General features: G+C 51.3%; 5 protein-coding genes across 5 annotated transcripts; 4 read left to right on the forward strand and 1 right to left on the reverse strand.

Moving 5' to 3' along the window:
* Positions 1 to 447: 447 nt before the first annotated feature.
* On the forward strand, positions 448 to 2,152 carry N7506_006477 (uncharacterized protein; the record flags this gene model as incomplete). The annotated part of the gene is made up of 3 exons (XM_056955770.1): positions 448 to 479; positions 533 to 737; positions 788 to 2,152. The coding sequence occupies 3 exons, from the start codon at positions 448 to 450 to the stop codon at positions 2,150 to 2,152; spliced, it is 1,602 nt and encodes a 533-aa protein (XP_056810104.1).
* Positions 2,153 to 2,199: 47 nt separating this feature from the next.
* On the forward strand, positions 2,200 to 2,451 carry N7506_006478 (uncharacterized protein; the record flags this gene model as incomplete). The annotated part of the gene is made up of 1 exon (XM_056955771.1): positions 2,200 to 2,451. The coding sequence occupies one exon, from the start codon at positions 2,200 to 2,202 to the stop codon at positions 2,449 to 2,451; it is 252 nt and encodes an 83-aa protein (XP_056810105.1).
* Positions 2,452 to 2,992: 541 nt separating this feature from the next.
* Positions 2,993 to 5,829, forward strand: N7506_006479 (uncharacterized protein; the record flags this gene model as incomplete). The annotated part of the gene is made up of 6 exons (XM_056955772.1): positions 2,993 to 3,236; positions 3,334 to 4,265; positions 4,317 to 5,060; positions 5,111 to 5,177; positions 5,231 to 5,380; positions 5,438 to 5,829. 6 exons carry the CDS (start codon positions 2,993 to 2,995, stop codon positions 5,827 to 5,829), a joined length of 2,529 nt encoding a protein of 842 aa, XP_056810106.1.
* Positions 5,830 to 5,953: 124 nt separating this feature from the next.
* N7506_006480 (alpha/beta hydrolase) lies at positions 5,954 to 6,910 on the reverse strand (the record flags this gene model as incomplete). Its single annotated transcript, XM_056955773.1, has 1 exon — positions 5,954 to 6,910. One exon carries the CDS (start codon positions 6,908 to 6,910, stop codon positions 5,954 to 5,956), a length of 957 nt encoding a protein of 318 aa, XP_056810107.1.
* A 2,754-nt stretch (positions 6,911 to 9,664) lies between these two features.
* Positions 9,665 to 12,639, forward strand: N7506_006481 (karyopherin beta; the record flags this gene model as incomplete). Its single annotated transcript, XM_056955774.1, has 7 exons — positions 9,665 to 9,763; positions 9,848 to 10,654; positions 10,715 to 11,340; positions 11,399 to 11,948; positions 12,003 to 12,240; positions 12,295 to 12,403; positions 12,459 to 12,639. 7 exons carry the CDS (start codon positions 9,665 to 9,667, stop codon positions 12,637 to 12,639), a joined length of 2,610 nt encoding a protein of 869 aa, XP_056810108.1.
* Positions 12,640 to 12,828: the final 189 nt, after the last annotated feature.

Consider the following 12,828-nt stretch of genomic DNA (forward strand, 5'->3'; position numbering starts at 1 on the left):
TTCCTGAAGCACCGGTCGAAGCCGATTTGTCCACTGCTCTTCGGTTGGAGCCATGGCCCGGTGAACCTGAAACGAACCTCTGCCATCGTTTTATTCTTAGACCTGTCACTTCAGAACCTGAGACAGGCACAGCGTTTCTTCACCTGTAATTATAGAAACGCCTTTGTGGAGTTGCTTTGTTGTCTGGCCTGGTCTGCAAGGCGTTTCTCGTTGTGGTATATGACCCTGGACTTCGCGCCTCGAATCCGACTTTCATCTATAGATCGTTCTTTTTGCTTTGCATTTGCGCGTTTCTCCTGGGGTTCTGTCTTTCAGCATTTTCTTTTTGTTCATCTTGCATTGCCGTGCATCGTCTTTCTCTGATATATTCATATATTCCTTGCACTTGTCTCCCGTTCGTTGAGCGACTCTTTTTTTTTGCTTGTTTTGCTTTTGTCATAACCTGCTATGATCTCGACCACCCTCATGACTTTCTTACTGTGAGTGTTTGGCTCGCTCTGATTCTTCGGTTCTCTCGCTAATTGCTGTACAGAATCACCAAGCCCGAGGTCCGCTCGGTCAAACTGCTCGGATCATGGGACAATTTTTCTAAGAAATATGTCATGGAGAGAGATAGTCGAGTCGGCCCAGGCCACTGGCGAGGATGCCATACGTTCACCGACATGTTAGGTGACGGGCCTGACAAGACCGAATGGCGAACAGGAGGGTTGAAGATGGGCAGTACTTACTGGTATTATGTGAGTTCCAACAGATACAGCTGCTGGGGACCGAGCTGACGATATAACAGTATTTGCTGGATGATGATATTGAGTATTTCAACGAGGCAGAGGCAATTACTACAATGTGCCCTTTACTTCCAGGGCAACCTGTGAATATATTGAACGTGCCCATCATTTTGCCCGATAGCCGGTCTCATTCCCGCTCAGCGAGCGGCAGCTCTCAAACATCGGAGCATTTGCGAACCATGAACCCAGAAGACAAATTCATGAACCCGCGAAAGCCACCACCTCAGCCTCAGTCCCAACCCCAGTCTCAACCGGTTCGTCTTCAGACATCTGCGTCCGTTCGCCGCATCCCAAGTCCGGGACAGTCTTCCAGCAAATCTCCCATTGCTGGAATTCATAGAAGCGCATCCCAACCTTATAGTGCATCTCGGAAAGGCCATAAGAAAGATTCGCGCTCCATGTCACCGCCCAGGGCTCGAGCTCTCATGGCTGCTTTGAGACAGCCAACCGAGGCAGATAGAAAGCTCGAAGCAGCCCCATGGGCGAACGGCCCAAAGCGCTCACCACAGCGTTCACCACAGCAAGGAGAGTTCGTCGAGAAGCGCCGCGACGTCCCAGGAATTACGGTCAACGCTGGAATCGCCGTTCCATCGTCCGCAGCCTCTCCCAACAAGCCCAGTCCGGCTATTGGACCCTCAACTATTCAAAGCCGCCGCGCAATGAAAGGCCTTGGTGGAGAGACTGCGCCAGGACGTCTTCTTACAGTGCAGACACGGCCCGAACCTCGCCAACCCGGTCCCTCTCGAGGCCCCACGAATGGCAAGCCCGCAGCTATCGACGACACCCGTGCTGCGAGGGAGGCGTTGAGAAAACTTGCAAGTTCTAGCGACTTGCCGACGCCCACGGCTGCTTTCACTAGAGAGAAGAAGAAGGAGAAGAGGCTTCCAACTCTCCCTAACACGCCATCTTCGGTCATGGACGAAGCAGTTCGTGCTATTGACGAGAGAGACAAAGAAATGGATGATCAAATCCCACGCAGCTATTTCTCTGCAATGACAACCTCGACAGACGACTCCACCCACTCTCGTGTGATACCAGAACGCAGCCGTTTCTCCGAATGGAGCACCGACACCGAAACCGAGTACAACCCCCGCGAATCAACAATGTCAAATTCTACCTTTAACCAGCCGGACGACGAATCTTCTTCCGAAAGATGGAAGACCCCAGACCTATCGCAGTCCGGCGATGGCGCAACAAACACCGACCCCAACACTCCCCACTTGACTGTGCACTCCAAGCCATCCTCCCCGAACTCCGCCTCCGGCGAAATCCCCCTTGGAACGACTCCCTCCCTGAAGTCACCGTCTCCCTATCCACCCCCGGCATCGACCCATCGGGCCTCGGTATCGAAGGAATGGACGAAGTAGAAAGCAACCCCAAGCGCCACGCAGCTTTATTCAGCGCGCTCGAATCCATGGAGAATCTCTCCATGTCGCGCAGTCCCACCGACTCGCCCGTGTTACTCCCCCGTGTCCCCAAGGACTTCAGCACGCCTCGCAAGCTGTCAGAGACGGAGCGGAAGGTGAGCGAGGCTTCCCTCGAGCGCATCCGCTCTAGTCGCAGTAATGCCTCTTTCCAGGGCAACGCTACTATGCAGGAGATGTTGGATGAGCTCAGTTATCTGAAGAACATGATTCAGTCTGAGATGGATGGAACTCCTTTCTGACAGGGTGTACCCTGTCTCGTATTTTTATTCTTATTCCCCTGGCGCTGGTCGCTGGGGTTGGAGTTACTATACTCTGCCCTTGTATCATCTAGCTTGTACATAGAGATCATTTTCACATTCGCTTCTGAGTATATATCCAAATACAATCTTTTTGAGAACTTATCTTCGTCAGTTGGTGGCCAATGTTGCTAATCCCGTGTATCCAAACCGGCAGAGGTCACCTAGTATACTTGCTTTGCAGGGATTTTGAACATTCACCTCCTTGTTAAAATAAAATCAATGAAATAGCAATTTCCTAGGTACCTTTATGAAATATAACATATAATACCCTCCAATCCCAGCTCGACAGCGCTGTTTCCCACCGAAGCGGACAGCGAAATCCAAACGAACACAGAACGCGCCAAGAATCCCTGTATCCACCCGCAATCAACAGCTTCATCAAAACGACCACGCCCCAATACTCCACCCACCTTACAATTCTCGAATGCATCACAATCCAAGCATGGGCTGAAACATCTGTCCGAATCCCAACTCACAGACCATGGCAGAAGAGGGCACCCAACTGACGCCCGTCGGGGAAAAGACCCTACCGGCAAAATGCAAGGCGCAAGCCATGGCGTACTGTCCCACGATGGACCTGATCGCAGTAGCGACCGAGGACGAAGAACTGCGCGTATTCCGACTAAATGGACAGCGCGTCTTCGGAGGCTCCTTCGGGGGTGATCCCTACCTAGGCGAGGACGAAGAGGACGGCGAGATCAGAGGAATGGCGTGGAAGGGGAATGGTGAGTTCGAATTTGGTTTTCATTGTGCAGTACCTTCCAGGCTGGGTTTTCTGGCTTTTGCGTTTTTTGGAGTTCTGTGGTGACTGACACAATGTAGGTCGTCTCCTCGCTGTCGCGTGTGGGGACTCCACCCTCCGCATCATCAGTGCGTACAGTGGGAAGACGGTCAATCACTATCCGGCCTATCAGCCGCAAGGGGAAGCATCTGGCGAGGCTGAGGCAGTGCAGACTCCGAAGCCGACGTGCGTGGCTTGGAATGTCAATTTTACTGATAGCAAGGCTGCTCAGCGCCATTTGCTCGACTCTGCTGGTCAGTTGTCCATTGAGGATCTTTTGGCGCCGGGTATTTATCCTTCGAAAGCGGCGGCGACTCTCAAGGTGGACTTGCCTAGGGAACTTGCCTTGTTGGATATCGAGAGCTCTTTGCCTAAGCTGAGCACCCTTCCTGCAACGGGAGGTGAAGACGACGTCTTTAGCTCGCGCGCCTCTATCGATGCTATATTCCATTCTACGAAAGACACCAGTGACTCTGTCGATGTGCTTTCGGTTGGTTTTGATGATGGCACGGTTCATCTGCGCATCTTCAATTGCTTTGAAATTGGCTCTTTCCCTGTCGGCAGATCGCCTGGTGTCCCCGGTTCGTGTCGTATCTTGCGACATGCTTCTCACCCTTTGAGCTCAACTCATGCCCTGCTGGCTTCACCTGCTAACAGCGAGAATCGAGGGTCTCTTGAATTAGTGACCATGGACCTACGCTTCATCACCAAGTCCGGGAGGTATTTGTCTCTTCTTGCCTCGAAGACGACTCAGCTTCAGAACTTGCTCCGATACATTGCCCAAGTGCAGCGACAGATTGAGATTGAATGGAAGAATGCGCAAGAGCTTCCGGCTCGCTTTTTGCGCAGTGTCAATGCGGACTTGCAAGAGAAATGCCAGTGTGACTTTATCACTGCCATCTATCACCTCGTGGTTACCGGTCATTGTTTTGAGCCAATGAAGGAGTTCCTTGTGGATATCGTTGGAGAAAGGGTAGGTGACCCACGCTGTTTTGGAGAGCCCTGTGACTAACAAACAATACAGGGCCACAAGAGATGGGACAAGGCCGTTGCAGGCGGTTATGAGAATATCCGGCGACTAACCCACGAGTGTCTCCTTCCTGCATTAGAACGGAGCCAAGTTCTTCTCAGTCGATTGGTTGGACTCTCTAAATTCCCCAAGCTAAGCGATATCCTCGGACTTGACACGACAAAGTTGAACGCTATTGTAGAGACACTCGACTGTCTCCACCTTTTGTCGCACCGGATCCTCAGCCATGCGAACGAAGAACTGAACCAGTTCAATGCATTTGCGAGATGGCTTCGCCATGAAATCCACATCCTCAACAGCGAGCCCTTGTCACAAACTTTAGAAGAGCTGCAGGAGAAGAGGGATCTGTTCGATGTCCCTCCTACTGTGAAGTACATCACAGGCGCCTTAACAAAGAGTGCACTCCGCAATTTTATTAGACAGCTTCCTATGATCGGAGTTGTTCCACCACCTGCTCCTCCCGCGGGCCAATGGCTTCCAGATGGCCATGACCGCTCCTTCTACGATACCTTCAAATCGCTCCTGCAACAGCAGCGATTCGCCCGGGAAAAGGGTGGTGACGGTACCACGGTTCAGTCTCCTAAGCTGAATGATTTGACGAAGCGCTTGGAGATTCAGTTTGAGAAGGTTTTCGAGGAGATTGCCTTGACTCAGCGCAGAGGTATTCTTCATCGCTCTCCTATCACACTTCACGCCGATTGCGACCAGCAAGTGATTGATCTCACTGTCTCATACGAGGTAAGCTTGACTACCCTGTTCTATTGTCTCCATACTAACTCATGACGCAGGATCTTGTGGAGGGCCAACCCTGCACCGTATACATTGCCACCAGATCCACCGCGTCAAAGCACCAAGGTGAGTTATGGGTCCTCGTCTGCATCCTTTGAAGCTTCTTCTAACCTTCCCAGTGTATCTTTACCGCGTCGTCCTCAACTCCGTCGGCGGTGTCAGCTCAACACGAAGCACATCGCTCGCAATCCTCGACCTCAAAAATGGCGAAGTCCGCCAACTCCAATTCGTTAGCGACGACACTCTCATGATTCTCTGGCGAAACGGCAGTAAGTCATCCATGCAACATTGCCTCAGAACATGATCAAGCTAATCATCTGAAACAGAAGGCATTTCGCACCTCCTCAATATCCCCTTCCAGCCCGTCTCAGCACACCAGGATGACCTGGACGAGCTCTCAACTCCAAACCCCATATACACCGAGATCAAGGGTGTACCCACTTCTCCAAAACCTACCAATGCCGTTACAGATCTAGATCTCTCGGCCGATCACCACTGGGGCGGTATTCTCAGGCACATGTTTGCTGCTCATGGGCCTAAGGCAAAACCCATTCATATTGATGTTAATGGACGCAAGGGAAGACGGGCTGTATGTGTTTTGTATGGCGATTCTATGCGCTATGAAGTTTTGGATTTGGATGCTGCTATAGAGGAGGAAGAGGTGGTTGAAGAGGAGGAATACTCTCAAGATGAGCAGGAGGTTATGGATAGTGATTGAGGAAACTGAGTCGATGGCCATCTTTCACGATCCTACGGGTCTTAACATTCGAAAGTGAAGAAAATTATTGATCGCTAGATATTGTACGCTATCAAACAAGCATTCAAGGGATCTTTTCCCAACATCAAACACTACGCAGACCAAATCTCGATCTCCACAGCCTCTTGCCCCATCCAAATACGAGAATTCCTCTCCCCAAAACGTGCCCAAATGCCAGTGGGAGTCCAAACTTCAACCACGTAGACGGCTGCCAAAGTACAGCCCTTGGCAGAGCCGGTACAGGCACATCCACACGCCGAGCACTCGCGGGTTCACTCTTCTGCGACCCAGTAAAAGCCTCAACAGCCTCAACAATAATATCCACCGTCGCCTGAGGTTGACTCAAGAACGGCGAATGACTCGTCTCCATCTCACGATGCTCAACAACACCCCCCATTTCCCTCGCCATCCCAACCCCCATTCGCTGCGCCAGGACCGGTATGCCCCGATCCTCAGTAGTCCCAATATACCACGACGGTACATCCTTCCACCCCGCATAAGTATGCTCCCCACCCTCGAACAAAGCCTTCAAACTCTGACTCGTAAGTTGAGAAACCCAATACTCAGCCTCCTCATCCGGCACATCGTGATAGAAAAATTCACGCGGCGAAGCCACAAGCTCCGCGTACCCCGTTTCACGATTCACGCGCCATGCAGGAGGCGGGTGGCCAAGGAATGGATCCATGAATGTGAGACCGGTCAGAGTGAATCCAGAAGCGATTAGGATCAGACCAATGACGTGGGCTTTTGATTGGGTGGTGGTTGATTTCGTAAACCCTTCTATGGCGCTGTTGCCGACCATGCCACCGTATGAGTGTGCGATGACTACTACGTTGCGCTCGTGGTCGAGTTCGTTGGAGATGGCTTCGCGGGCCACGTCTAGGTCATCTTTGAATGTTGCGGATGGGTTCCCTGTTGTTGAAGGGAGGGTTATTGCGATGCATTTGAGGTTTTTTTGTGTTTCGATGAGCTTGATGATTGGATCGTAGCATGTAGGTTGGTGCCAGGAGCCATGTATGAAGATGAGTGTTGGGCTGGACATGGTTTGGGAGTTGTCACTGCTGGTAACCTTGCAACCTTGGAAGGATTGTAAATGGGCTTGGGTGTGGTGATTGTAAAATTCTCATACGTGCCAGATGGGCGTGGGTTTTACAGTGAGGATCGGAACCGATGGCAAATGTGATCGGCTCCGCTCTCCGCAGTCTAAAACCGGTTAAGGTGTCTGAGGTTGCTGGCACAGCCTCTATAGAACTACTAATGATAGAGTTTTCTCCGGTCTTTACAGTTAACTTTTCGGTTTCTTTGTCCTCGGTTTTTGGACTTTGCTTCCTTGCATTTTGAATGTGGTGGTTCCTTACAAGTGTTATGATGCCAGGGGAGGAGAACTACGAAGTTGCTCTCGACCATGTCTTGATTGACTCAATTTGATGCGATCAAATTCATCAGGGTATTTCCGGCTTGCTTGCTTGTCTATGAATTTTTATTTACAGCAAAAATATTCCATACTACATGAGGTTGTGTACCGGTCAACATATTTTGAAGACCAAGGAGTAATATCAAGCTTCCTGGCCCCCGGCTGGATTGTATGACAAAATTGACCTTCAAAGTTCAAGAACCTTGCAAAAGACCAGAAGCCCGAATGGTTTTTATGACCCACACCCGTGGGCTGTTTAAAGACTTGCTTAGATGAAGCATGTCCCTACTTTTGTCCCTGGGATACTGTCCGAGAAGTGCTTCAATTTGCGCACGGCTTTGACCCATTGGAGAACGACAACTGCCAGTCTCTGCTGGTATCACAGGACGATGAAGATGATGATGAGATATACACTACCATAATATGGGAACTTGTCAAGCAAGACAAGAGCTTTTCTCGAAAGATGCGTACCCCGGAATTGGCAATGAGTTGTGCCTCCTCCACCCACTCGCAGTAGTAAATCTGGTTCGACCAGGCAAGCTAAGATATGATGGCTACCAAGAGTAGTCATTGGAAAGTCCAGACACCATACTAGCAGTATCTGGCACCCGTGGGCGCACTGGGTCTGGGTTGATAGGTCAAAAGTCTGTCCTCAGATCATAGCACCTAGAGGCGGGCCACCTGGGCAGCTGTGGCGTGGCGCCTTCTCCCCGGACTTGCATATCTTGCTATAGGCCAGGGCTATAGGCCAGGGATGTCAAGCCAGCTTAGTTGACTGCAATATTCCCACGAAGGCTATCTCGACCGCTGAAATTTTGCAAACCCCATGGAGATCGCGGCCTGTAGGCCTAATAGCTCCTCCATCGCTGTAGATCCATCCCGCCTGGAAAACAATACTCTTTGTGAACTTTCCAGTCTTAAGATCCAATGTGCTCGCGAGGTATTTTCTTACTTGTAATACGGAGCAAACGTCGGAAGCAATCAAGAGGTCAGTAGGCATATAGGCTGAAAGCTCCAAGGCTGTATTTGATTGACCTATGGAATTTGTTCATGATATATATACCCAAATGAAATTTACGGATAAATTTCAGCCTTGCAATCACACGAATATCTATCCCAAGACTCCGGGGTCCTTCCAAGGTTGTCGGTGTGGTACATTGTGTATTTAGAGAGCGCAGAGTAACCACCCGTGGACGGAGTAGTCCGTATGTACTCCGTACTTCGAGGGCCCTTCTAGTACTCCGTACTATCTGTGCTTTGCATAAGTGAAGCTAGCGCTTTATCTTAGTCTGATTGGAAACACCTATCATATTATCAGCAGTAAAGCTAAAAGACATGTCAGAAATAATGTCCTTCGAACGATTTGCCCCTTCACTAAAAAAAAGATACAGACGATAATATTAAAGCCCTAATCAATGCCATTTTTTTCTCTTCATTTCCCTCTTTTTTTTTCTAGAGGATTCTCTTCGCACCCCACTGTGGAATCGGTCGCTAGGGCCACAGGCTGACCAGTTCTGTAAGAAGGAAAACCAAAACAAGCAAAAGGATAGAGGGGTTGCCCCTCCATGCGCTTCGGATTTACAAGCCAACTGTGCTTTACAGTTGATAAGAGTTGTTAGAAATCGAAACCTTGAATTTCTTCTGGCTTATATGAAAAAGAAGAATATTAATTTTGGTTGATTCATCATTGCAAGTGTAGGCCAAGTCCTGAGATCATCAATACCGATTAGTCACGTGACGGACAAGAGGCGAATCGAAGCCGGGATTGCATTGTACGATTCGACATCGTAGAGAGGGGAATGCAATGTGCAATAGGATGACCCATGGTGAACACAGTATTCTTTCACCATATCTATGTTCAAACTCCAGAATGAGGCCTATGGGAAGTCCAATAGTACGAGATATTCAGCAAGGAGCCTAAGGCTTTAAATCACGTGACAGCTGACTAAAGAGCTAGAGAGTGACCAATCAGAAGGCAACCCCCGTAGAACCTCACCCATTGTGGTCTTTCTTGCTTCGAACCTGCAATTTAGTCTCCTCACCTATCTTGCTCTTCAACAGCATTTTCCATCCTTTTCAAAATCTCCGCCTTGCCCCAAAGTGTTGAAATTTGGGCGTGCACACCAGGCACCTTTTCCTCTCTGTGACTCTGTCGCGGAAAGACCTAGTGCATGCCGCCTCGTCATATCCACAAAAACACTCCGTCCCTTCCTCCCACTCTCAAATCCTCTCCTTCCACTGCCATCGTGGTGATCAGCCTGTGTTCAAACTCTTGACTGATCCAGGCTTAGAGGAGATTTTCAGCCCTTTTTTCGAATTTCTTCTCGATTACCTTTTTTTCCCTCTCTTTTTCTTCCCCCCACATCCTTTCCTTTGCACACCATGGATGCTCGTCAGGTGTTGCAGAGCACCCTCGCGCCTGATGCCGCCGAGCGTACTAATGCCGAACAACAACTCGCACATGCCGCGGAGGTAGACTTCGTATGTATCCCTTATCTCTCCTATACCCGATGCCTGGAAGGGCTTCCCTGGACCCAGGACGCTAACGTCTCCCTTGTCCGATAGGCGGCCTACCTTATCACACTCGGTCAAGAGCTTGCCAATGAGAGCAGCCCCGCTCACATTCGTGTCGCTGCCGGTCTCGCCCTGAAGAACGCTTTCACTTTCCGGGATCAGGCTAAACTGCGTGAGGTTCAGCTTCGATGGGCCCAGAACATCAACCCGGAGACCAAGACCCAGGTCAAGGAGCTTGCGCTCAAGACCCTGCACTCCGCAAACGTTCGCGCTGGATCTGCCGCCGCCAACCTGATTGTCTCCATCGCCGCGATCGAGCTGCCGCGCAATGAATGGCCCGAGTTGATGGGCGTCCTTGTCCAGAATGTCGGTAGCGGAAGCGACGCCCTGAAGCAGTCTTCCTTGACTACCATCGGTTACATTTGCGAGTCTCAAGATCCAGAACTTCGTGCCAGCCTTACACAACACTCTAATGCTATTCTCACTGCTGTCGTGCAGGGTGCTCGGCGCGAGGAGCCGAACATGGAGGTTCGTTTCGCCGCCATCGCCGCCCTCAGTGATGCCGTCGATTTCGTGCGAACCAACATGGACAACGAGGGAGAGCGTAACTACATCATGCAGGTCGTCTGTGAGGCTACCCAGGCCGATGAGGTTCGCGTGCAGGCTGGTGCGTTCGGCTGTCTGAACCGCATTATGGGCTCTTACTACGAGAAGATGCGCTTCTACATGGAGAAGGCTCTCTTTGGCCTGAGCATCATGGGAATGAAGAGCGAGGAGGAGGAAGTTGCCAAGCTCGCTATTGAATTCTGGTGCACCGTGTGTGAGGAGGAAATCGCCATCGAGGATGACAACGCCGAGGTGAGAACTTGTGAATTTTGCAGAGTTATTTGAGCCTTACTGACCATTTCTTCCTATTAGGCTCAACAAGATGGTGTCGAGCCTCGTCCATTCTTCGGCTTTGCCCGCGTCGCCACCCGTGAGGTTGTCCCCGTTCTGCTGCAAGCCATGTGCCGACAAGACGAGGATGCCGGCGATGATGAGTACAACGTGTCCCGCGCCGCTTACCAGGCCGTTCAGCTTTACGCCCAGTGTGTGCAGGGTGAAGTCCTCGCTCCCGTCGTGAGCTTTGTTGAAGAGAACATTCGCAATGAGGATTGGCACCGTCGTGATGCCGCCGTGGCCGCCTTCGGTGCCATCATGGAGGGCCCCGAGCCTTCTACTCTGGAGCCTCTGATCAAGCAGGCTTTGTCCGTGCTTTTGGGCATGATGGATGACGCATCTATCAGCGTCCGCGATTCGACTGCCTACGCCCTGGGTCGCGTATGCGACTGCTGCCCCGAGGTTCTGGACCCCGAGGTTCACCTTCAGCCCCTTATCTCTTGCCTTTTCAACGGCCTCGCAAACTCCCCCAAGATCGCCAGCTCTTGCTGCTGGGCTCTTATGAACGTCGCAGACCGCTTTGCCGGTGACGATGGCTCGCAGACTAACCCTCTGTCGAAGCACTTTGAGGACAGTGTGAAGTCCCTACTTTCAGTCACCGAGCGGTATGTTGTCCATAGAGAGTAATTATCGTGAAATTTTGGCATTCTAACAACTATGCAGACAAGACGCCGACAACCAGCTCCGTACCGCCGGATATGAAGTTCTTAACTCATTCGTCATGAACTCCGCCAATGACAGCTTGCCCATGGTCGCCACTCTCTCAGACGTTATCATTCAGCGTCTTGAGCAGACCGTTCCCATGCAGCAGCAGGTTGTCAGCCCCGAGGACCGCATCCTTCTCGAGGAAATGCAGACCAGTTTGATCAGTGTTATTCTGGCTATTGTCCAGCGCTTCGAGGGCGAGATCAAGCCCCAGGCCGACCGCATCATGCACGTTCTTCTCCAGGTTCTTACCACTCTCGGTGCCAAGTCCAGTGTTCCTGATGTCGTCTTTGCCACAATTGGTGCTATCGCCAGCGCTCTTGAGGATGACTTCATCAAGTACATGGACTCGTTCAGCCCCTTCCTTTGCAACGCCCTCGGCAACCAAGAAGAGCCCGGTCTCTGTGCCATGGCCATCGGTCTGGTCAGTGACATTGCTCGTGCCTTGAACGAGAAGGTCCAGCCATACTGTGACACCTTCATGAACCTCTTGCTCAAGACCCTTTCGGTATGTTCGGATCTGCGACCCTGTTTCTTCCTATGTACTGACTCTTTCAACCAGGCTTCTACCAACCAGCTCAAGCCCGCGATCCTGGAGACCTTCGGTGACATTGCTCAGGCCATCGGAACCAAGTTCGACACCTACTTGGCGGTTGTTGGCCAAGTCCTGCAGCAGGCCTCTAGCGTCACCACCAGCTCCGACCTTCCCTACGAGATGGTCGACTACATTGTCTCTCTTCGCGAGGGTATCATGGATGCTTGGGGTGGTATCCTTCTGTCCTACAAGGGCACACCGTCCAGTAAGTTGTGATCTACCACCTTTTGCTTCGCCCACAATGCTAATAATGCCGCAGTCACCCAGCTCCAGCCATTCGTTGAATCCATCTTCCAGCTGCTTCACATCATCTCTACGGAGAGCAACCGCAGCGAAGGTCTCATGCGTTCCGCCATGGGTGTGATTGGGTAAGCATCAACCTTCACTTCAATCTCATCTGCCGCAGCTAACCTTTCATAACAGTGACCTTGCTGATGCGTTCCCCAACGGTGAACTCGCCAACTACTTCCGCAACGACTGGGTCACTGCCCTTGTTCGGGAGACTCGCACAACCAGGCAATACAGCGAACGCACCATCGAGACCGCTCGTTGGACCCGTGAGCAGGTCAAGCGCCAGATCAATCTGGGTGCTGGCATGTCGTAAAGTCGTCTATGCGTCTGATCTCATTGATTCTCCATACGTTTGGCTCGACTTTGTCTCGAACAGCACATGCCACCCCACCTGAGGCCATTGGTCTAGTTCCCAAAGCCCTTGTTGGAAGCGGCACCAGGACATGCTGACCTCGAGTCCCTATGGTGTCATCTGTGTACGCAGATAAGCCGTCGACTATGT

Source organism: Penicillium brevicompactum (assembly GCF_028827555.1).
Source record: "Penicillium brevicompactum strain IBT 35665 chromosome Unknown utg000005l_segment0_segment0, whole genome shotgun sequence".
NCBI lineage: Eukaryota > Fungi > Ascomycota > Eurotiomycetes > Eurotiales > Aspergillaceae > Penicillium > Penicillium brevicompactum.